We start from the raw sequence: 25,014 nt of genomic DNA, 5'->3' as shown, positions 1-25,014 counted from the left end.
CTTTATTCTAGGTTTGACTGGCATGGTGAGTCCGTATCGGAGAGCTCGTCCACTTGCATTGTATGAGCGAATTTGAACTTATGTCTTCTATCCGTATGTTCCTTCCGAAGTGCAGAAATTGCCGTTTCCGCGTATCGTCTGTTGTTTGCAATCTGCTCTCGAATTTCTTGGAATTGGGCGTTCACGTAAATTGGAAAGGCTCGAAACTCCTCCTTGAAGGATCGGAGTTCTTGGATAATTTGTTGGTAGACCTCGCCTAAGGCAGGCTGAGAGCTAAGTACCTGCTGTGTTTGGCTTTGAGGAGTCGGCTGAGTTACCGGCGTTATTGCATTAGTAGTGGCTCGCTTAAGCTCTTGGTTTTGGATTGTTAAAGCGCTGACTTGTTTTTTGAGACTTTCTATCTCTTTTTTGAGTGCTACCAACTGCGTGTTATTCTGCGGGGAGGACGAGGGGAGGGGAGGCCACTCTGCAAAGCTCACCTTCGTATCTGAGAGCTGACCCGAGGACATCTTCTTCAGCGCCCCGGTGGTCTTCGTGAGGTTCTCCTTCCCTTGTTCTTTACCCGCCTCCACGTGAATGGCGTTCTGGTTGGAGCCGGTTGCCCGGTGTCTCGAGCTCGAACGGCCGCGAGAGGTGGAACGAGAGTGGGAGACTGATGACGACGCTCCTCGCCATCGCTGTTCAGGCTGCTTCTTCTGCCTCGGCCTGCTCCTACCTTCTTCATCTTCAAGTTCCGTTGTTGATGCCGCGTTTGATGACGTGGCACTAGCGTTCTTGTTCAGCGGTCTGTGGAATTTCTCCTTGCAGTCCCTTGAATAAGTCTTGTGCGGACCCTTGCACAGCGCGCAAACGGGTGCGCACTCGTGCGTCTCATCTGGACTCGGCGTTCCACAGTTCTGGCAAGCAGCCCCCTTGCGTTTCGGGCAGACGTCTGCTCGGTGACCTGGCATTCCACAGTTGATGCAAGCCGCCCTCGTTTTCCGGTAGATGTAGCAGCGGCGCTCTGGCCACCCGTAGTTGACCGTGAATGGAACTTTCTGGCCGGCGAAGACGATGACTGCCGACGTAGTCTTGCCCAGACGGCGCGCTCCCAGGATTGTATGGCTGGGCGAGGAGACGTCTTGGAAGATAGAGTCATCACCCACTTCAGGCTTGATATTATGTATTACACCCCTGCAAACATCCTCTGGCAAAGCAACGTAGGCGGTGACTGTGATACTCTTGCCGTCTAGGTGCAGACTATTAAGCTTGGCGAGGCGGAACGCATCCTCCTCACAGTGAGTACGTATCATTATCATGTTCTGCTGGCTAACAACGCGCAGAGTTGGCTTTTCTTGTAGCGGTGTGTCGAGGGCCGCTTGGATCCCTAATTCGAGATCGTAAGAGCGTGGAGCCACAGATTGCAGATCCACCGTGGTTTTAAGTCGGATGATGACCTTGTATGGAAAATTCTTTAAACTTGCTAGACGCGGAGGTCTCGGTGCGGGAGGCTCTCGGCGTTCTTTCTGCTCCGGCTCTTGCTTGGGAGCTGTGGATTTAGCTTGCGCCGCTCTTTCGTTGTTGCGCCGGGACCATATGTTCCGCAGCCATGGCTGTTGTCTTCCTTCGGGAGATCCTGCGGGGGCATCAGCTGCTGCTGGGATGTTGGTTACCTGGGATGCTGGGATGTTGATGCTGCCTGGCTACAAGAAGCAGACTGGTCGAAAATTAAGCCATACGCGTCCGTCAGCTACCGACAAGAAACGGCATGACCACTGTTGAAGGAACTCCTCTTCCCCAACAAATAACAATTCCTCTGACAGAAACTACAGTAGCTCAGATTAGAGTCCCTCTAGAAGTGGAAACAGAGCGCGGCGACAATATCTCGCGGGAACTGCCTCGCACCAGTTACGCCACAGACAAAAGGCCCCAGCAGCAATTACTAAACGTCACGCAAAGCGGTTACGTGAGCAGCGACCAGATGTAATAAAGCGGTTAACTCCAAGGCCACTCAAACCAGTATGCAAGGCCCTCCAATATACTCTAGCAACGACGCATTGCAGCAGCATATGCTTGATGGATTCTTTAAGGGGGCAACTGAGACACAGCGAAGATGGGACTACAACCCACCGCTATAGTCTGTCACATGTGGAGCAGTTGGCACCCTGGATGCCACACGAAGTCGCGTAGGTGGCCGGGCAGAAATGGCGCCGTTATCGCACCCCACGACGAATTATTGGAGCGTGCTCGGCGCGCTGGGCGAACTAGAGGAACCAGTAAAGTTGACATTGTATCCACAACAAAGTTTTCCAGAACGTGTACATCAGAACATATTTGTTGTACGTGGCGATAAAATGCAATGGCCATAGAATAAGATGTACAGTAGTTGGCTTTAAGACACTTGTGGTCCAGGATTTATGTGGACGCCTGGTAGCATGCAACGAATTTTCGTACCGAGGAAATAGCAGGCGACTTCGCGCGCGGGACCCTGATCATGTTATAACAGGCAGAGGAGAAATCGTAGAGCAAGCAGCCGGCAGCGGCCAGACACGGATGAGAACGCCAACCTCCCGCGAGCCCGCGAGAGCGTGGTTTTCCAAGCGTTGGGCGACAGACCAATTCTGTACTACCCGACCAGAAGAAGGAACCAAGAAGGGACTGCACTGACCTAGCAACCAATAATGGCGGCTCTACAAGGTGACAAACGTACCACACACGGCCGCAAAATACAGACTATACTAAGTACCTTCTTTCTAATAAAGGTAGATCACACCCTTGAACATCCTTGATTTTTCGTCTTACATATTCAATAATTGAGAGCCACACAGAGTCTGATATGCCATCACTATAGGTGCAATCAAGGCGTTAAATACGAATATAATCGCTCTTTTGAAGACAGAAAATAGAATTTAGGCTTGTCTGTGGGGAACCAATTGACCAATAACGAAATTTTAAGAAATTCAGCGCAGCACCTGAAATATTTCCGTACTGAGTGAAAATTCCAAGGCTACGGGATAAGCTCTCTTCATTGCAAAGATAAAATGTAATGTCATCGGCGAAGGCTGTCATTTTCACAACACCGCTACCAGCCAGTGCGAGACCGTGCACGTAAAGGTCTCTCAGTACCGAGCGCAGAAATGGCTCCAGGCTCAGCACAAAGAGTACTGGGGACAGAGGGCACCCCTGACAAACAGAACGAGTGACGGGAAATGGTGCACTTTCACGACCATCAAGAAATAATGTGCTTCGGATATTTGAATAGGCATTCCTTATAAGTTTAAGAAAATTTGATGAAAAGCCGAACGAGGTCAGTACATTAAATATGTAGCTATGTTCAAGGCGATCGAATGCATTTTCTTGATGTAGTGAAACCAAAAGACCTCGTGCTGACCTGGTCAGCGTGTACGTCATTATGCCAAGCGTAACGAATGAGAGACTGTGTATCTTTCTGCCAGGGACCGAACATGTCTGATTGTGTCCGATTAATGAAGGCATCAGGCTTCCCAAGCGTCGAGTGACAATAACTGTGAAGATTTTGTAGTCAACAGTGAGAAGCGTAATTGACCCTCATTCCTCTGGACAAACTGATGATGGATCGTGTTTAGGTATCCGCACAATACGGCCGTCGCGAAAAATAGCCAGGAATTCCAAAATCTCAAAGCAGCGGTTGATAACAGATACGAAAGTGGGACCAATATTTTCCCAGAGCGCTAGATAAAACTCAACGGGCAACGTCCGGCCCTGGGCCACGCGAGCCACGCTTCATGGAAGATAATGCTGCCTTTACCTCATCAGCTGATTGTCGTGCACAAAGACAGTCAGCTACCTCAGGTGGAACCTGAGGGAGCCCCGTAAGCATTATACGAGATCCTCGAGAACCAAGTTCTATTTGCATGTTTTCAAGATGTGTTACAAGGAGCGAATGTGGGATGTTACATGTGGGAGGCGACGTAACAGGAAATACTCTTGGGGCCGCAGAATCAAACGCATTCGTTTGTATAAAAAGCGAGTTTCTTGCAAAGCACATGACTTCAGAGTGTGCACACGCATTACGCCTGCATCGCCAAGCAGCAGCTGACAAAGACTATGGTGCGATGAGGCGTTGGACACGCATCCGTAGGTCAGGCTGTCATGATCGCATCAGCGGAGTCAGTTGATTGACCCGAAGGGCAACACGCAGCTTCGTGGCAGTATCCGCCAGTTCTTCTGACATACGTCGTCAGAGTGCACGTCCTTCAACTGAACAATACAGACGCCACTGCACCTTGAGCGCGTCCCATGACTCTGGGTCAGATCTAGAGAGGCACACAAGACTCACGACAAACAAGACCGCGAGCGCGCGTCATGCAGAACGCGTATGTCGATATGCCAAGATTTTAGTGATGACGAAGCAGGGAAGCAAACTTCAAGTATAACTGGTCTGTGATCGGAAATATAAACAGGAGATGAAGGTAAAGTTATCACATCAGACTGGGGTACATACTGAGCTAAGCTGCTTGGCACAAAGGAATGGTCTAACCTGCTTCACGGCGCGCCACTTCGCCACGTCCAAACAAATGAAAAACCAAGAAAAAGCTTGTATGTATCCAGCAACAAAAAGTGCTCGACAAAGCGACGCAACTCCCGTGCGTTCCAATCAGGGCGACCCTAGCTCGGACCTTGCATGTCTGCTCGTCTGTCTAAAACACAATTAAAATCCCCAAGAAGCACCACGTGACGACCGTCCAGGAAATATACGTCCAGGTCCCGAAAGAAATCACTGGACTTAGTTGTCTGCGCGGGTCTATATATGCACAAAATCCGTAACATAAATGAATAGAGTACACAATCAAATGCCACTATCCACCCTGTCCTATCATAAAAAGATGACGATCTCGCAAGAGAGCTCCTTTGAAAATAACAATACGGACTCCACCAGAGTGTGATGTCGCGAAAGAGAAAAAACAATCTAGGTTGAAAGTGCATTTCAAAGCAAGAACATGTCCAATGGTGAAAAAATTTGTTTCTTGCAAACACAGAATGGCACAATTTTTCGCGCAGGCCACGCTGATAATTCCAGCTTGTTTTATAGGACTTCCGAACCTCTGCGCATTTAATGAAATAATATTCAAGGTGACAGCGATATTTAGCGATACATAGGTGACAGTGATATATAGGTGACAACGCACCTGGTCGTGTCGTTCAAGTCGGGGTCCAGAGAACAAGTCCAGGGGCCATGCACTACACACGTCACAGAGCACACTTTGACCCTCCCGAAGAAGACCGAGGTTTCTTTGGTCGCTGTAACTCGGCGCGGCGATCCAGACGCCGTCCGAGCCAGAGGCTGACACGTGGGCACACTTTACGTCTCGTGGGGCCACCATTTCTACGTCGAGTCCATCCAGGCTTGAGGAGAGTCCAATACTGCTATCAACTTCGAGTCTGAAGACGTTTCTGATGATGATGATATCGGTAGCGGCGGTGCTGCGGGATTGATTTCATCGCTACCGACAACTTCGGTAGCCTGGGGCTCATTCAGATGCAACGGATGCGGCGTTGTAGGCGACGCAAGTGAGGCGCATGAAGCCACAGGAGATTTCGTGGGTGTATCGACTGTCTAAATCGCAGAGTCAGGTGTTTTAGCCGTGTTTAAAACCTCGGTGCGATCAGGAGGACCAATGGCAGCAGCCGAAGTGGAGGCGCTATCGGCCACAGCATGCGTGCCCTTCGCTGCTTGGAAGGCCAGCGAACATGACGTGTTGCGATCCGTCACGGCATCAATAGCAGGGTCTTCTTTTATTGCGATAGCAATTACATGGACACTCCAGGTGTACGTCTGCCATCGGCGTCGCCGCGAGGTCCCGTATGAGTGAAATCTTGTGAGGGTGAGCCGGCGAACGCGGTTCCATCTCCCGTGCGCGAGTGAGGAATGCGGTCCAGATGCGTGCCCTCTCCTCTGGCGCGCGAGGCCGGGGGAGAGGGACGGTAAGGGGAAAAAATGGCTATGGCTTAGCTAAGGTTAAGCCCAGGATGCGAAGCATACTAGAGTAGAAGTACTCCCAGATACACTCGCAACTTCATCCTTTACCTCGGACTCTGTGGAGGAACGCTGCTGTTTAGCCGCGTACTGTGCACGTCGCGTGGCAAGCCGAACTTCTCGTTCTTCGGCCGTTTCCGTGGCTCTTTGTAACTTGCACTTTGCGGTCTGACGAGCGGCCCCTTTCTTTCCCGCCATCGCGCTATACAACTGGCCTCGACGAGAGCGCGCCGCTCTTTTATGCAGCTGTTATGACGCCAGTGCCCTAGCGGGCGGAACGGGAGTTAGGCCGCAACACCGGCTGTGCGACCGCAGGCGAGCGCAAGAGTTGAGCCCGGCTTGCAGCTGTTGTGACGTCAGTGCCCTATCGGGAGGAGCGGGAGTTAGGCCGCAGTACCATCTGTGCGACCGCAGGCGAGCGCACGAGCTGAGACCCGGCTATGTAGCTACCAACGTTTTTAAAAACGTTGGCCGAAGTAAGTACGCTAGAATCTGCGCCCTGGTTTGCTGTTATGCAGGACGGTCAAGCGTTTGAGTCGTGGCGTGTGAAGGCTTCGACCAACCAGGTTATATTCTACAAGCTGGAGGAGTCCGGGGGCATTGTACGCATTGAAAAGTCCGTAGTAATCGGACAAGACTTGACGGTTGAAGTTAGTTCAAGAGGTGTGCTTGTCCTGCCGTGCAGCTACATCGTCTACAACGATAAAAATGGAAACATTCAGACTCAACTGACAAGCCCGAAGAATGTAGCAACATTTCTTCGCTACATCGATGCCCTCAAGATTTGTACTGGGTGCAAATGTGAGTTGTTTCCAGGCATTTCATCTTCAATGACACCTGTTAAAAGGCAGGGTGTGTGGCGAAACAAGAAATGCATGGTGCTGTCAGATCAAAGCTTGTGCCCTCCATGCAAGAAAACAAAAAAAAATTTGTGGATAGAGTTAAGCGCCGCCCCCAAAAAAGCACAAAACTGAAGCCACAATGCGAAATTAAGAACCTAAGGAAAAAGGCGATTAGGGCCACTGTCTTTCGCGAAAAAGCAAAAAGAGAGCTGGGTACGCTGACGCGCCGTTTGTCAGAAGTTTCATTAAGCGAAGTCGACAAAGCAATGGAGAATCTTCCACAAGCACAGCAACTTGCCTTTCGGGCAGCATTGAAAGTGGCAAAAGCGAAATCGCCACGAGGACGCCGTTATGAACAGGAATGGCTTATGACTTGCCTTCTGTTAAGAATTTCAAGCCCAAGATCTTATAGACTAATGACAAAGATGAATCTCATGCCACTTCCAACCGTGACAAGGCTGAGACAAATGATAAAAGGAATGCCTTGTGAATTCGGCTTCAACAAGGTATCTCTTGCCAGTGTCGGGGCCTTTATGAAGAACAGAACAGGAGTGCAATGCTATGGAGCCCTGATACTGGACGAGATGAAGGTGCGAGAGGTGGTTGCATTTAACAAGAGTACCTACAAGGTTGACGGCTTTGTTGACTATGGAGGTGGCCATGACTCAGAAACAACAGCTGACGATGCTTTGGTCCTCGTGTTTGTGCCATTGTTTCACTCTTGGGTGCAGCCGATTGCAAGTTTCGCGACAAGACATGCAGCCCCTGGTAGAGTGCTGGCAAGGCTTGCTTTGGAAGCCATTTTGGAGCTATGTAAGCATAATGCAGTTGTCGTCGTTGTAATCAGTGATGGTGCCAGCACTAACAAGGCCATGTGGTGATGTTTCGGTATCAAAGGCAAGCTTCACGCACCGAAACACAAAGTTGACCATCCTTGTGTGCCTGATCAGCAGCTGTACTTCCTTTGCGATGTTCCCCACATTATCAAGTGTATAAGGAACCGTCTTCTGCGTCACAAGTATGGCATGGTATGTGGATTTGAATGCTTTTGCTTACTTTTCATCCTTAAGCAACTATAGAGTGATGTGCAATGGAGCGCCTTTTTTCATCTAATCCTTTATAAATTACAGATCGGTGAACACAAGATAAACTTTGACCACTTCCGAAAACTCCAAGAAGTAGATGGCAAACAGCAGCTCCGGGTGGTACCGAAGTTGACAAAAGAGCATGTAAGCCCAGACAACCTACGAAAGATGAATGTGAGACTTGCTGTACAGGTAAACAAAAATGCAATATCTATATGTATTTCGTCGTTAACTACTCTTTATTTATGTGCACAATGAATGTTTATAAAAAATAAAGCTGAAAAATGTTCCCCATATGTTGTTCTCAGCTTTTCAGCCGTAGCACCGCCATTGGGCTAAAGGTCTACCAGAGGCTAGAGGAGCCTGATCTGAAAGACTGCCATGGAACTGCTGAATTCACCATGATGGTGAACAACCTGTTCGATGCCCTCAATGTGAAGCTCCCCTGGCTTGGAATACGAAGTTCATCAAAGGAAATTAAGGTAAAGATGATATTCTATACCATCTGTTGCATTGTTGTTAAAGGAATTTGCTTGATGGTTCATTTTAAAGGTCATCCAAGAGTTCCTTGATGCTGTAAATGAGACCGAGGAAAACCATATCACCAAAGGGACAGTGATGTTTGCGTCGCAAGTTACTATGGAATCTCTTCGGGTTACACTTGCGTCAGTACGGGACCTTGTAGCAGACCTCCTCTCTAAAGGAGCGCATTATGTGCTCACGGGCAAACTCAACCAAGATCCTCTAGAGGTAAGCAGTACAGTTTCTTTGTTTATAACCTTGATGTTTGTGCAGTTTGTTTCATGAAGAAACCACCTTGTGATTTCATTTTTTTCCAGAGGTTTTTTGGTGTGACAAGAAGCTACGGAGGTGATGAAGATCACCCCACTCTAATCAGCTTTGCACACATATATAGGCTTCTGAGCCTGTATACCCCAATCAGTACTTGTGTCACAGGGAATGTGAATGAGGAACAGACCTTTGTGCTTGCCACTGTAGCCGACAGCATGAAAAGGGGAAGGAAAGACAAACTTTCATCCCATGAATGACTCCAGGAGAAAGTAGAGGCAAAGTTGGCGGAGATATGTTCTACTACGCAGAATACAGCACTGACAGCACCTGATCACGGATACTCCATGCCAGCAGCACAGGACTATGTTATTTACTACTTGTGCGGCTACCTTGTTCACTCTTTCCTCAAACATAATAGATGCTCTGATTGTATATGTAGCATCCAGTCCCAAAATGCAGAGTGCCCAGAGGCATTTCTCACTTTGGAGAGTGAACATACGCTTGGATGCCTCAAGTTGCCATCATGGGAGCTTTTCTGTATGTTTCGAGGTATTGAAAACAAGATTTCAGATGAGTTGCAAAGGAACCGGCTCTGTTCCGACACTTTTTGGACCCTTCTCGACGCACTTGGGAACTGTGATGTGACAAGTGTCGGTTGTCCCATACACAAGGACACCACTACTGCAGAGCTTCTTCATTCATACATTGTGCTACGAATGCATTTTGCCTCAAAAGATGCCTGCAAGAGCCTCAGCTCTTCGGAAAGGGTCGCATCTGCCCGAAAGAAAGTCAAGCTAATGTGAAGGCTTCCTGCACAGCTCCTTCACTGTAAACAGTTTTCTGATTATAAATATGTCGCTGTAATTAATTTACCTGCTGCATTCCCTTTCACAACATCAAATAAAAATTACAAGGCATTTTTTCTTGCTTCCTTGCTGGTTGTTGAATTTGTAGGCTTTCCCGGAGTTTTTTGCCCGCGTAAGGCGTTTTCAGGTAAGATTGGAATATGGTTGAGTATTACGGGATTCTGGGCTGATTTGTTAAGTATACTGGCGAAAAATAAACATCCGTTACAACAGGAAGCGGAATGAAAGTAAGCGCACTGCCCATTCTATGCCTTCTTTTTTTTTTTTTTGCCCTGTCTTATGTGTTGTTTTTTTTTTTTGTTGTAATGTTCATATACAACTATTTAAAAGGCGCTTTTCACTAAAGCCAAGTAACATGAGAGCGAATTTGCGTTTCTGCTTCTCGTATAAGAGGGCCACTACCAATGAATGTGGTGGTCGCTTGCCGGCGCCTTTCAGAAAGTAGCAGACGACGCGTAGATACCGATCCCAACGCTACCGCAGCGCCACCACCTGGTCGGCGATGGCACCGACCCGCTCCGCGTCACTGGAAGGCCGCGCTCTTTGCCAACTGAACCAATCTAAAAACGTTGGTAGCTACGCGGCCGCAAGCGAGCGCACGAGTTGAGCCTCCGCTTTTGTAGCTGTTATGACGTCATATGGTAGCTACGCGGCCGCGCGCGGCGCAGCAAGGAAGAGCGTGGTTGTGCGGCTAGTATGCTTCGTATAAAAGGCTCCAGTAGCGGCGTCCGAGTATGAACGCCGCACAGGGCACGCGACCGTCCCCACAACGCCGACAAGGACGGTCACATCCGTCGCTTTCGTGGCCATGGATACCACAACAGCCACAGAACGCTGCGGTGCACTGTGCGCGGTAGTAGTCGCTGGAGCTGCACCGACGACACACGCGTTGCAAGCCGCGGTAGTCAAACGTCACACGATGACCAGAGACTCGCAAGCAATTGGGGACAGGGGTAGTGGTGCTTATTTCCATCCGAACGAAGCGGGTGCCCGTGAGCACGCCACGTCGTCCGCTCATGAGACCAGCGTTGACAGAGAGAACCTTGCCGTATGGTGACAGTGCCTGGAGGACGACTTAATTCGGAACGAAGGAGGACAAGAAGAGGCAGGTTACGTTCGTGACCTGTGGGCCGACGGGAGCGACAGGACAACGCTCGCCACCGATGACAAGGCAGCCAGCATCGACGATTAGAGTCGTGGAAGCCATGCTCTTGACGGTGACTTGGAAGTTGAGGCCGCCCATGTGCTGAACACAGTATACCTCAAAGAGGCCAACTACTGAGGCCGTCGCGTCGACGACGGTCTCGGGACCATTCCCCGTAGGGACCACAACATCGAAGACTTGGGCCTTCGAGGGAGTCCACGACGCTGTAGGCGCCATGGCGTGAGAGGTGGACGTCCTTGACGTGAAACACGCAGGGACGTCGGCAGAAACTCTTGTTCCGTCTTTCTTCTTCCTGCTTTGTTCTGTGTGTTGTATGGGTGACTTCAATGAATGTATGCACTGTTCACTTCACTTTACCGAGTGCTTGTAGCCTCTCCATTACGAGCGGTATGCGCCATTGCATTTTTGCTCGCTTACGGAAGTATGAGCCATTGCTGATGATGACAGATGCTTGTTTCGAGCTTGTTCTTTATTGAAATGTAGGCTGCTCTGTACGCTGTATGCGTGATTCCAATGAATGTATGCACGGTTTGCTTCACTTTGCTAAGTGCTTGCAGCCTATGCATTAAGAAAGGGATGAGCAATTGCATTTTTTCTTGCTTGGGGGATGATGACGATAAATTTTGTTCACGTGCGGACACAAAAAATGCTGACCACCGAGAAGGTAAGAGCTACACTGTAAAGCGGGTAATTGGTTATAATTGGTAATAATTGGTAATTGGTAATAAGTGGCTATCGCAGAAAGCAGTATGGTGCAAGGCAGTGTTCCACACGGTAATGAAAACTCAGAGCTGTGCTTCGCAGTTATTAAGCCGAAAGCCTTAGACGGCTCATGTGTCGAAAAAGCCGACGACCACCCGACGTTATGGCACCAAAATTCAAGCACATACGCCAACAAGCCATCAATATCTTTATCAATAAAACAGTTCGATTATCTCTGTTCGCGTTGAATAGACAACCTTCTAAATAATGAGTGTGGCCACAAAAGTGTCTGCTCGTGGTTCGCCCGGTTTAGTTCACATTTGCCGAGCAATTTACACATGTCTTGTGACGTTTAGAGGAGTATAAGTATGCCTGCGAGAATTGGAATAAATGTGTTTTTGAAACTTAGCGCTGTGTGCTTGTCTAATTTGTCTTTCCGTGTTCCTCTCATTCTGCCTGCGCTACAAGAAAGTAGAAGGCACCATATATACAAGCCCATGTAGCTACTGTCGTCGATTAAAAAGTTAAAATGAAGAAATTTCATTCAGTGAACCTGCGTATGTCTTAATGGTCTTTGGAGACTTGCCACGACCGTTCTAACGTGCCATTACCCACGAAGAACCAGTGGCGATGTCTAGCCGACTCAAAAAATAGAACAAGAGATAAACAAGTAATGAGAAAACCAGTAATAGGAGGTAACAATGCATTCAATGAGAATGCAAAAGTAATTTAATGAATGTCTTGTGAGCGTGCCAGCTTTCGCTTTCATCCTCTTTCATCACCATCATCATCAGCCTGGTTACGCCCACTGCAGGGCAAAGGCCTCTCCCATACTTCTCCAACTACCCCGGTCTCATCCCCTTTAGCGTATGCCAAAATGACTGTCAGCTTTTATTATTGCTTGGTAGAGTCGAATGTCACCTAGAGTCTCGTTGAAACCGTTCAATAAGAAAAGTAAAGCGCGTAGACAAAAGAAGCTCGTAGTGCAGAGCTCTGGCAAGTGTGACAGCTCTCTGCTCGCGATAACAATAATTTCGCAGAGCTTACAACCATGCAAAATACTACAGTAATCTGAATGCTTTCGATGTGCTGTGAAGCGTGGAAAGTGTACAGCAACGTGATACGCTCCGCAAACCGTGTCGGCGTGCCTCGCGTTGCAGCCTTACCCGATTTTTCACGGGAACGCCAGCGCCTGTGCTGCCTCACAGACCTCACTATCGGTGTGGCCACACGGTCGTTGTCAGGTTACTTGCGGTACTACGACCGTTTGAAAGAAAGCCACTGACGAGGGTATGCGCAATGCAGATAGCTGACTAGTCTAGAAACAACTTTTTTTTTCGAAAAAAATATCTGCTTTTTATAGCAAAGCTTTCATTGCTACCTCCCCAAAAGGTTCTCGTCGGATAGGAAACTCATATAGCACTGAATGTCGGCCGACAATGTAGTGCCGGTGAGCGGACGCCTGTTCTGGATAATAAAACGAGCCAAGACATAAAACCTGCACAGATTATGTCTTCGCATAGCAATCTCTTCAGCACACAGACTTCTTGATAAAACAGCACATGTTATTCCACGGCTGCTTTTGTTTTCTTAATTTTTGAAATATTTTTGGCTACCCACTTTTGGGTCACTGGGTGTGCGACAATAAATATGTGCCCATTCTTAGTCAATTGCCATCTGTGACACAAGGGTATAGAATGCTGAACGGCTGCATTCATATTTATAAGCTTGTTTTGTCTAGTTTAGTTTCTTACTGTGCCGTAAGGAGCCCTACATGAAAAAACAAAATGTATTCAGGCAGGCACGTACCCAGGGGGGGGCCCCGGGGGGGCCCGGGCCCCCCCCCGAAATCAAGTGGCATACCTCCCCCCCCCTCCTCACCCACGCCACCACTCCTCACACATTCCTAAAGCGCCGCCAGATCAATGTTGAGACTCGGCAGCTATTCATCAGTCAGCAATATGGTGCCTTTTTCACTCCTTTTAGTTGGCGGTAGTTATCGGTATCTCTTGTAATGTGAAGGGCAGTTTTCTCATAGATTCCGCACCAGCGCGATTAACTCGAGATGCGTTCAGTTGTCACCATCTATTCAACCGTCACGCGCATAGCTGTTGCTTTTGTTAGTTCAACCTTCTTTGTTTAGGCTGATCCTGGGACCAGGAAAGGGATGCGGCTGTTACTCAGCTGGTCTGTACTCTCGTGGAACGACTTGCGGCTGAAGAAAACGCCAATTGCGTTCAACTTTTCCCTTTGCTTCATTATTTCCTTGAGTTACGGCTCGCCACGACGCTGGCAGATGCCCGGAACCATATACACGTGATATGCGTTAGATAAGGTGGGAAATAAAATAATGTGAAAGAGCGTCCATCATGAAACCCTGCAATAACCCTTAAACCCATAAGCAAGATGACTGTCGCCCGTTACCTCGTCTGTTTTTCCCTGATTGTCTAGCACTTTTCGTGCAAAATTGGCAACTGGAAACAAAAATCGCAAAGAGTTGAAAAATTAAGCGATCTACTAAGGGAGAGAGCCAAGGCAACAACCAAACTGCAAGGAAAAGCGAATAATAAAAAAAAATTTTACCGTTGTTTATGAGAATATTTATGGATCAACATCTTTTTATTTAAAAAGGAAGTAGCGAAAACGCTGCCGGAAGTGGAGAACAATTACTTGTTTTGAATGACGCTTCTACAGTTATCGGTCGAACCGCCTCACGTCGCCACTTCTCTGCTGTACTCAAGTGGGTGTTTTTCTAACTTTTCGCGGTGAGCGCAGTACGTCTAGAATCGCAGAGTCCTGCGCTCTACGCGGTTGTATGGGTCTGGCGGCCGCAGAGCGTTACGCAATTCGTAGAACTGTCAAAACTGATCAACAAGCTGAAAATAGCTGATATTCGAAACTATAACATCAGAAAGACTGGAAAAGCCGTAAAAAATTAACGCAGCCTGAAATCAGTAAAAAAGAAACCTGGCATAAGACAAACCACGATGTATGCACTAAAAGATAAGAAGGATAATATCAGCAATCTCGAAGATATAGTAAAAGCAGCGGAAAAATTCTAAGCTGACCTGTATACAGTACCCAGAGGAGTCACGACAGCTCACTTAGAAACAATAATGAACAGGATACAGAAACTCTCCTATAACTAGCGATGAGGTGAGAAGGGCCCTGCAGGACATGAAACGATGAAGAACGGGAGGAGAAGGTGGAATAACAGTCGATTTAATCAAAGATGGAGGAGACATAATGCTTGGAAAACTGGCGGCTCTTTATACGAAGTGTCTATCGACTGCAAGGGTCCCAGAAAACTGCAAGAATGCAGACATTATACTAATCCGCGAAGAAGGAGACGTTAAAGATTTGAAATATTATAGGACCATTAGCTTGCTCCCAGTATTATATAAAATATTTACCAAAATAATATCCAATAGAATAAGGGCCACAGTGGATTTTGTCAACCAAGGGAACAGGCTGGCTTCAGGAAGAGATACTTTACAATGGATCACATCCATGTCATCAATCAGGTTATCGGGAAATCCGCAGAGTACAATAAGCCTCTATGTGGCTTATATAGATTACGAAAAGGCATTTGATTTAGTAAAGATACTAGCAGTCATAGAGGCACTACGTAATGAAGGAGTACAGAACGCTTACGTAAAAAGCTTGGAAAATATTGCTACATGCGTGTGGTATTTGTTTGTTTGAACGAGGCGCCCACGCACCTCGTTCAAACAAAATAGGAGGAAGAACGAACTGGGCTCGCGCTGTGAATCTAACCGGTCAGCGCTGCTACAGTTGTTGTAAATATAATCTGTAAATAGTTTCTCGTCTTACTGACTCGTCCTTCGCGTAAGAATATCTACAGAGGTTCTACAGCTATCTTAATTCTACACAAGAAAAGCAGGGAGATACCTATAGAGAAAGGGGTCAGACAGGGAGATACAATTTCTCCAAAGCTATTCACTGCGTGCTTAGAAGAATTCAAGCTATTAAACTTGGAAAGCTTAGGAGTAATGATCGACGGCAAATATCTCAGCAACCTTCGGTTTGCCGATGACATTGTTCTATTCAACTCTTTCAACAACAATGCAGACGAGTTACAACAAATGATTGGAGACCTTAACAGAGAGAGTGTAAGAGTGGGGTTGAATATTAATATGCAGAAGATGAAGATAATGATAAATAGCCGGGCAAAGGAACAAGAGATCAGGATCGCCAGTCGGCCACTAGAGACAGTGAAGGAGTATACGTTTACCTAGGTCAATTAATCACAGGGAACACTGATCATATGAAGGAAATTCACAGAAGAATAAAAATGGGTTGGATCACATACGGCAGACATTGCCAGCTCCTGACTGGAAGCATACCATTATTACTGAAAAGTAAGGTGTGCAATCAGTGCATTTTGCCAGTGCTGACATATGGGGCAGAGACTTGAGAGCAAGTTAAGGACCGTGCAAAGAGCGATCGAACGAAGATTGCTAGGCATAACGTTAAGAGAGAGGAAGGGAGTGGTTTGGATCAGAGAGCGAACAGGTATAGACGATATTCTAATTGACATCAAGAGGAAAAAATGTAGCTGGGCAGGTCATGTGATGCGCCGGTTACATAACCGTTGGACCATTAGGGTTACAGAATGGGTACCAAGAGAAGGTGGTGGTAACAAGTTTATTGAGATTCTGCGCAGTTATCTGGCAGGCCCGAGTCCTAGGATGGCCCCTCAAGAGAAGGAAAACGCAATCGAGGACGAGAAAGCACTAGGTGGAGCGATGAAATTAGGAAATTCGCGGGTGTTAGTTGGAATCGGTTGGCGCAAGACAGGGGTAATTAGAGATCGCAGGGAGAGGCCTTCATCCTGCAGTGGACATAAAACAGGCTGATGATGATGATGATGATGATGATGATGATGATGATGATGATGATGATGATGATGATGATGGAGGTGGCGGGCCCCCCCCGAAAAAAAATCCTGCGTACGTGCCTGTATTCAGGTATGTGCCGTACTTCTCAGCGCACCTTTCTACCCCGTTGTTCCATCGACGACCTTCGTCGTCGTGACGTCGCTGCATCGGCGTTTCCCGCTGTGCATTCGCCTGTTCTGGTATTTGCATTTCGACATGGGTTGTGAACGGTGCAGTACATAAACAATATATGTGATTACGTGTTGCAAGGGATGAAAATAGAGGCAATTGTACGTATCGCATTTAGTTGTATAGCATTTAATTAAACGCTTCACTAATCCTTCACTTGATGAAAATTCCAACACGTGCGTTGGATCTGCATAACATTTTTAAGCATGGAAACAGATTTCTGAGCGAGATAAGGTTGGCATGACGGATGATTCAACTCGCCGAGTGCTTCAAATCATTCTCCCAGTCTTGCGAAAGTGCGCTCATTGTCCTTTAAAAAACGAAGACACCTTTCCGGAACTTTGCACAGCATTTCGTTTGCGCAGCAAGGGGCTTCGATTTTTCTAGTCATTTTCAGTCATTGGAATCCGTTCGTCGAAAGACAGAGAAAAACACGGGTAGTAGCTAACAATTTTGATTTGGCTGCGTTCAGTTATGAAGAACTCCGTCTGATCGACTATAGCCTAAACAGCTACCCTCACCGGCTACAGCGACTTTCTGTATTCGACAACTCCTCGAGACTGCAGTGATCAGACACCGTACCATGCTTTCGCTTCGGGATTGGAAATTCTCTAAAATGAATTTGGGCGTCACACACTTAGGCACTCGCTCAGAACCTCCGTAGCCACGTACAACTGCTGAATCATGTTAAACACTGCCCCAATATGTTCTCTGTGCGAGAGAATGATTCATTGTTGGTTCAGCCCACTGTCAGCATTCATGGCGTGAACTTAGCCGCAGCAATAAGTACCACTGTGAGATGCTGAAGCTCTCTCGGACGATGTTCTTTACAGCAGTTTATGAGAATCACTACTCACGGCGTTATTTCGCTATTTAACGTAGTACTTGTACTGCAATCTATTTTTTTTATTTTTTTTGTTTGAGTGGAAATTGATAAAGAACAGGAGTTGAACCAATTAAAACACCGGCTTTCGGCGACATCGCCGGGTTCTCTATGAAAAAAAATAAAAGAAACCGAAACCACTGCACCATTGAAACAAGCAAAGTATGGCAAACTTTTACGTTGCCCTAGTGAGACCATGAAGTTTTCAGCATTGTGTGTTTAGGCAATGTGACACATGCGCGTATGTCAATGTCCTCAGCCATCAAATGAGCATCTAAGTCTGAGTGTTTTTTTTTTTCCCTGCAGGCTGCTGCTACGTGTAAAAGAAAATAATTGCTATTGAAGTGTACACTTCTGGCTACCTTTATACCCACCCGGTTCTATAAAGCGCTACGCGGCAAGGCGTACATGGTCTGCATGTACAATGCTTAGTGAAAGACATGTTTTTTGCCGCAAATGAGAACACACACAAAAGGAAGACCCATATAGGCGACGGCACGTGCGTCCTCCCTCTGTGTGTGTTTTATTTTCCGCAAGAAGCATGTCTTTCAGCAAGCATCAACTAGGCCAACAACCATATCTGTGAAATGCTTAATGTCTTTTTGCTACGAGCATCGTTGTGTGTCACAAGTAAGAATAAAAGAAACCAAAGCGGTCACTGTTATGGTTACAAGTCACCACAATAACTGAAACGTAACTTCGCATGCCTACCTTATATCGTCTTTATCCTTTTAGGATGTCTTTGGAAATCACCATCTGCATGACTTCGTTTGTTCCTGTGTAGGAGTAAAGAAAGGGCTTTGAGAAAAAGTAACCGAGGTGTGGCATGAACAATGCAAACTGTTTTAACATTCAATTCACCTTCAATGATCATGTGGGCACGAAGGTCTCGCAGGTACTGTTGCACAGGGTACTCCTTGATGAATCCGTAACCACCCAGCATCTGCAGCGCTTGGTTAGTAATCTGTAACAGAACACACTGTGCTTGAAGGACCAAAAGCCCCGGACCCTCTCAGCGTCTGCGATATGGCGTCTCGTGACCAGAGAGCCGAACCTTCTCACTCGCTGGCCTCGGGCACAACTGTCGCTGGCAATGGAGCTACGCAGCCGAACCGCACACACTGCGGAATAGTTGCTCAGCTTCACCCACAATTTCCTTAGCCAAATATAAGTACTACTTAATTCATTAATTTAGTAATCACACTCAAATGCATTAATTGAAAATATAATATTGCTCACGCAGAAGCCTTGTTTATTTATTTTCTTTTTTTAGCCCGCCCCACATTTGCTGCACTATTGTCCTCTGCAGTAAACATGGCGTCCACGTAGTGCGCCGGGTCGCCTGTGAATTGGCACCATCTGGTCGCTTAATACAGCGAGAAGGACTTAGGCGAAATTCGGCAAGCAGTGCTTGTCTAAGAAGACGGTGCAGCTTTTGTGCAACGTGCACGGCGTTTTAGCGCACGTCGCTCACCACCCGAATTTCACGAGCTCGGGCACTACAGAGAACTGCGCAGATTTCGCATTTTCAATTATATATAGGCGCGAGCTTGCTGCAAAGCGACATAGAGCTCCGCTCGATCGACTTGGGCATTCCATTTGCGCACTTTGAGCAGTTGAGTGCGTTAAGTTACACTGATATGAGCGCCGTGGACAGTAAACGTCAAGCTAAGTCTGTCTATGGTCTAACATATGCTCCGAGCGTGTAGAGCAGACACAAAAGCAAGAAAAAAAGAAAACAAGCCGCAGTTTCGGTCGAAAGGCGAAGCATCCATTGCGACAACAAATTAGTAGACAGCAACACGAAGTAAGGATAGTAGATTTATCGGCCGTATAAACTTGAAACATTCGCTTACTACCTAAATTAATAAGCACGGTGTCACACACACACAGTTGAAGATGAACGCATCCGACTCGATGACCGCGGAAACGCGCTGTCAAACCGCTGGAGTGAAGAAGCGCAGCAGCAGCAGCGAGCGGATCGACGTTCGTGCTGCCTCAACGAGAACTTCAACGAGAACTAAGCGTCGAAAGCAGAGCGCATATACGAAGCTACCAGCACTCGGGGCACTCACTTAGTCCACATCGCAGATCGCTTTCAAGATAGGGCGCCCGCGCCGTACGCAGCAGCCGCCGTACGCAACACCGTCCTCCAGTGCTCCTATCTAAATATCTAAATTTGACGAGGTTTGTTGCATTTAAAAGAAAAACTTAAAATCTAGTGACTGTTGGTTTTTAATTTTTGAGTTAGGTCGTCGATCTTTATTAAAAATTGGCAAAAATCGAAAATCTTCAAAAAACGAAACTATCAAGTTTACAACTCTATAACTCAATAACGAAAAGATGATACCACAATTCTGTGAATAGTATCTAATGTTACATCTAAAGCGGACAAAATTTATATGTCACACATGAATATAAAAAAATTTGTAATATGGAAATACAGCCTTTGCAGAACCCTTGTACCCAACGTAACAAATTCATGTAAGATGTAAAATGACACATCGAACATGTCCGCTTTGAATGATCTCATGGATGCCGTTTACAGAACCGCGATATCTGTTCTTGATGCAAAGCTATGAATTTGTAAACTTCGTGCTTCTATTTTTTTCAAATGGTCGAATATTTGAAAAACGTTTTAACAAAATTCAGGCTTTAAATCGAAATTCTGCTTCCAACAGTCACTAGAACTTAACTTTCTCTCTCAAATGCAACAAATTTCATTAAGATTTGTCCAGGGGTTATCTCAGAAAAACGTTGTTGCATTTTACATGTATTTGAATAGGACGCGTCGGAGTTGGACCCGAGCTAAAGCTTCCTCTGAAGGCCTTAAAGGGAAGCTGAAACGGTTCTCAATTTCCATGAATTGCTGGGGTTGGGAAGAACAGACCTATTAATTTACGGTTCTGAAATTTTTTCTTTGTATTGTCAATATAAGGGGCAGAAATCGCTTTCTAAATCCCCCCCGCGGACACGCCCCCGTCGCTACCCGGAGCGCCGGGTGAGGAGGCAGCCGGAGGAGAGAGCTGGCGAGAGTGACGTCATTCCCGGGGACCGTACTGCCGGACCGGCGTGCTGGCATGTGCTGGCATGTTTCTTTCCGTCCTGCGCTTTACGAAACGACGCTACGAGAGATCTGCCGCCGCTAACGTTTGTTTTCTTTTGCGATTTTCGTGAACTGTGCTTGCTTTCTGTGCTGCGTGAGTGCCTATAGCCAAGCCCTTGTTCTGTGCAGCATTCGGCTGTGCGAACACAGGCGGGCGAGACGATGTGGTGTTTCACATGTTCCCGAAGGACAAGAAACTTGCAGCGCAGTGGGTCCGTGCGGTGAGGAGAGATAATTTCTTGCCGACGAAATCAACTGTGCTATGTTCGGACCATTTCCGCGACAGTGATTATCATCGGAGCTTGACAACGATGCGGGCAATCGGTATTCCAATTAAATCGGCGCGACCAGAGGCCGGCGTTGTTCCGTCTATATTCTACAAGAGAAACACCTCGCCACTTCCAAGAGCGGCCTTCGCCAAGAGGAGAAAGGGTGAGGTAAGGGTTTTAATGTGCACACGGGCAATTTTTTTAAACGGATGATCACCTGAGTGTCGAACAAATGGCCTTACAGCGGCCTATGATGAAGCGAGGTGGAGGCACGGCCGGGAATATGCACATGCGTGCAAAGTGCTTGCTGTTTTCATCCTGTTTTTCCACTCCGCTTTGTCACGGAACACTGTACTAAGGCTGTTTGTTCGGCGCTGTTTTGGTACGGTGAAATAACTGGCCGGGGGTACGCTTGCGCATTCAGTGATATTTGCTATTCGTCCAACCACGCGGTGCCCGCAGGTTTAGCTGTTCAGCATTCGTGTTCAAATCGCACGACATAAGGCGTTACGGTAATATTTTCATGCTCGCGTTAGAGTAGTTGAACTCGTCGTGTAAAAACTTCGTTCCGTAGATTTCACACTCACAGCTGGCTACCAGCAGCGAAATGCTGCAAAAACGAGCGTCGGCGCAGCCGCGCCCGTGGCAAGGCGAACGGTCTCAAATAATGAAATAACGTTGTGAGGTATCGAACTTGTCAGCGTTCGACGTGGTCTAGCCAAATACAGGCATCGCTGCTGGACAAAAAATGTTTTCTTGCCTTTAACATTTAATGCCCCTCCCCCCCCCCCCCCCCATGTGCCTCCACCACACCTCACGAACCTACCAACGTTCTGGCGCCGTACAGAGATTACTGGTGCATATTTAACGCAATTAATACATTACATTACTTTAGCCATGAAATTACAGACACCAAATAATTCACATTACTAAATCACTAGACAACTAATCCATCACATAAATTACTGAAAAAGTGTTTCAATTACTGTAAGTAATCCAACTGTTGTCATCTTTGCTGATATGCATGCTATGCTGAAATTCATGACATCCCTGCCTTGCACTCTTTCAGGTTCTAGCAGAGCACCTTGAGAACCGAGCCCCTGATGAACCTGTGCCACTACCATCATCAATCGAAGAGTTTGAAGCAGCCAGTGTGATACAGGCAGATAATGTTGAAGAGTTTGAAGTAGCCAAACGCGGCAATTATGTTCGCGATCGTGTATCAACACGCAAAAACCACGGAACTTTAGACAAGCAGCGGCAAGGTGCATGACATCGCGGAACTGCACCCGTGTTTACAATCTAACGAGATGTTTGTGCTTCGGCATTCTTCCAGCAGCAAGTTCCCAGTGACAGTTTAGCGCGTTTTTTCTCCCGTCATTGGAACGTGCAGCTACATGAAAAGACATATGTACCAGCTAAGATTTCCAACGCGCGGGAAGGTGCACACATCGCTCTCGCTGTTGGCACACTCAACGTCGTCGTTGCGCCCGTTGCCGCCATCGTCTTCTGTATCGGCTGTCGGTTCGAACATGTAGTACGGCGAAAAGACAAGCTCTCTGAGACAGCGAGAACGTTCCACAACTCAGCTGTGAAGCCAGAACACAACAGCGTGCTACGCTCTGAAACGGCGGCGCCGACCGGCGATCCCCGTGAATGACGTCAAAGCGGTCCCGACAAATCACGGGCAACAGCGGCGTTCGCGCGATGCCCTGAGGCGCTGGTGCGCGTTTTCTTGCAAAAAACAGCCGCTTGCGCTTGTTTCTGCCCTTTTTAAACAAGATATTCGTGTTCAGTGGACTCAAAACTATAGAATGCCGCAGGGAACTCATTTTTTTCGAAAAGTGTTTCAGCTTCTCTTTAGGAAGAAGCTTTAGCTCGGGCCCAACTCCGACGCGGCCTATTCAAATACATGTAAAAACGCAAAAACGTTTTTCTGAGATAACCCCTGGACCGATTTTAATGAAATTTGTTGCATTTGAGCGAGAAAGTTAAATTCTAGTGACTGTTGGTCGCGGAATTTCTATTTAGGTCTTGAATTTTGTTAAGGAGATTTTCAAAAATTCGGAAGTTTGAATAAAATAGAAGCACGAAGTTTACAAATTCATAGCTCTGCATAAAAAGCAGATATCTCGGTTCTGTAAACGGGATCCATTAGATCATTGAAAGCGGACAAATTAATAATTTTATATCTTACGTGAATTCGTTACGTTGTTCACAAAGGTTCTGCAAAAGCTATATTTCCATATAACTAAATTTTTTTGTGATTCATGTGTAACATATAAATTTTGTCCGCTTTAGATGTACTATTAGATGCAATTCACGGAAATGTATTATCAATTTTCGGTGCCGAGTTACAGAGCTGTAAACTTGATGGTTTCGTTTCTTGAAAATTTTCGATTTTTGCCAATTTTTATTAAAAAATTTACAACCTAAATAAAACATCTGAAACCAACAGTCACTAGATTTTAAGTTTTTCTTTTAAATGCAACAAACCTCGTGAAATTTGCTCCGGTGGTTGCCGAGAAAAACGAATTCTCCTTTTACGTGTATTTAGATAGGAACACCCGAGCAAAAGCTTCCTCTTAAGGGCTTTACTGACGTTTTTAAGGACATGCGAATTGTGCGACCGCCTTTGAATGTTGTAGCGCGTAGTTTCGCGTTAATGTGTGAATTTTCTGGTTTCCATTTTTTTCCTCCTCTTCTTCTTTCTCCTTTTATTCCCTTAACCCCTTTCCCCAGCACAGGGTAGCCAGCCGGTACTTACAATGGCTAACATCCCTGTATTTCCTACCCTTTGTCTCCTCCTCCTCCTTCCTCAGTGCTTTCCTCCCTTGCGCGCCCGAGGTTTAGCAGCGATGGTCGGCTGACTGTCGCAAGCCTTCACTTCGCACATACAGCATACGGGGCGTGGCGACGATGTTATCGTGCTTCGACTTTATACGGAACCTCGAGCCGAGTGAAGAAATGCGCCTGACCCGACCATGTATTTGCTATCACAATAATAAACTAAGAGGGAACATCGCGTCAGCGCAGCCAGCTTTAACAAGCCAACTCCTGGTGAACTCATCGCTTTTTCTCCCTCAAAAAGTAGGCCCAACACGTGAGCCTGCGCTCGGCGGGCTCAGTATATCTAGTCTGCTTGGTTTACAGAAAGTTTTACACTGCCAGATGCCCGAAACACTGCAACACGTACTGTGCGACTGCCCAGCATATATGCTGGAACGAAGGACATTAGACAGTTTCCTAGCCAGCGTTGGCAGACAACTACTGTCGGAGGAAGCTATCCTCGGCCCATGGCATGACACTGCAATTTCAGTGCGTGCAACAAAAGTTTTGTTGAAGTTCCTGCAGGACACCAAGCTCGACGAGCGGCTCTAGCGAGGCAACTATCTCATGTACATAAGCACTCACCACTTCTCTTATCATCATCATCCATCCCAATACTTTCACTCCCCTTCCCTCTTCCCCAGTGCAGAGTAGCAGACTAGAGCGCACTAGCTCAGGTCGACCTCTCTGCCTTTCCTATCAATAAATTCTATTCTATTATATTTATTCGACACACACTTGTTCGGGTGCTTTGAATGAATGAATGTTTGGTGTTCAATGGCGCAAGGGCCAGGTATGGCCAAAGAGCGCCATGCCGGTGGTAATGAGTTCGCAGTGTAGTTATGAGTTCTATGAAGTTGATGTGACGTGACTGTAAAGGGGCCTTAAAAATGGTCGCTCTAAATTGCGTAAAGTCTATGTGTAATAAGATTGTGGCGATGACAAATGACGTGTACTATGAGCATCAAGGTGCGTTGCGAAGGAATGATACGATATACAAAATATGTCAGATGCTAAAATTTACTAGAGCACCACTGCCTCGTTAGAGCCCTTGAGACACAAGGGACTGCCAATTCGCAGCTCTGTGTGCATTTTCCTCCAGATATGCTTTTTGTAGCTTATGGCAACATTTATCGTCTTCGTCGCAACGTGCGAGCGCGCCAGGCGTAGTACGTTGCTGTCTTATCGTTCTGCGATGAGAACTATTCACACAGGCAGGGTGTGTTTCTCCCTTCTTTTTACAGCAGGGCTGTGTATAGCTAGCATTTGGCAAAAAATGTGTCCGATATGTTCACACAAACAACTTCGAGTGGGCTGATCCTGGTGATAGTGCAGATAGGGTCCAAGCTCAATGGAACATACCCCCCTGTGGGCTCGGGGTCCTGCAATG

The 25,014-nt window shown here is 46.9% G+C and overlaps 1 protein-coding gene across 2 annotated transcripts in view; it reads right to left on the bottom strand.

Annotated features, from left to right (window-relative positions):
• The window catches only part of LOC126545210 (isobutyryl-CoA dehydrogenase, mitochondrial-like), a 149,719-nt gene that overhangs the window by 8,623 nt on the left and 116,082 nt on the right, over positions 1 to 25,014 (bottom strand). For both annotated transcript variants that reach the window (XM_050192971.3, XM_055078301.2), the window contains 2 exons: positions 18,282 to 18,384; positions 18,132 to 18,196 (listed from right to left, as the gene is read on the bottom strand). In XM_050192971.3, the coding sequence (XP_050048928.1) occupies positions 18,144 to 18,196; positions 18,282 to 18,384 (156 nt within the window). In that variant the 3' untranslated portion in view covers positions 18,132 to 18,143. The remainder of the gene's footprint in view (positions 1 to 18,131; positions 18,197 to 18,281; positions 18,385 to 25,014) is intronic.

Source organism: Dermacentor andersoni, chromosome 10, assembly GCF_023375885.2.
Source record: "Dermacentor andersoni chromosome 10, qqDerAnde1_hic_scaffold, whole genome shotgun sequence".
NCBI classification, from domain to species: domain Eukaryota; kingdom Metazoa; phylum Arthropoda; class Arachnida; order Ixodida; family Ixodidae; genus Dermacentor; species Dermacentor andersoni.
This window is presented reverse-complemented; position numbering and strand designations above follow the sequence as displayed.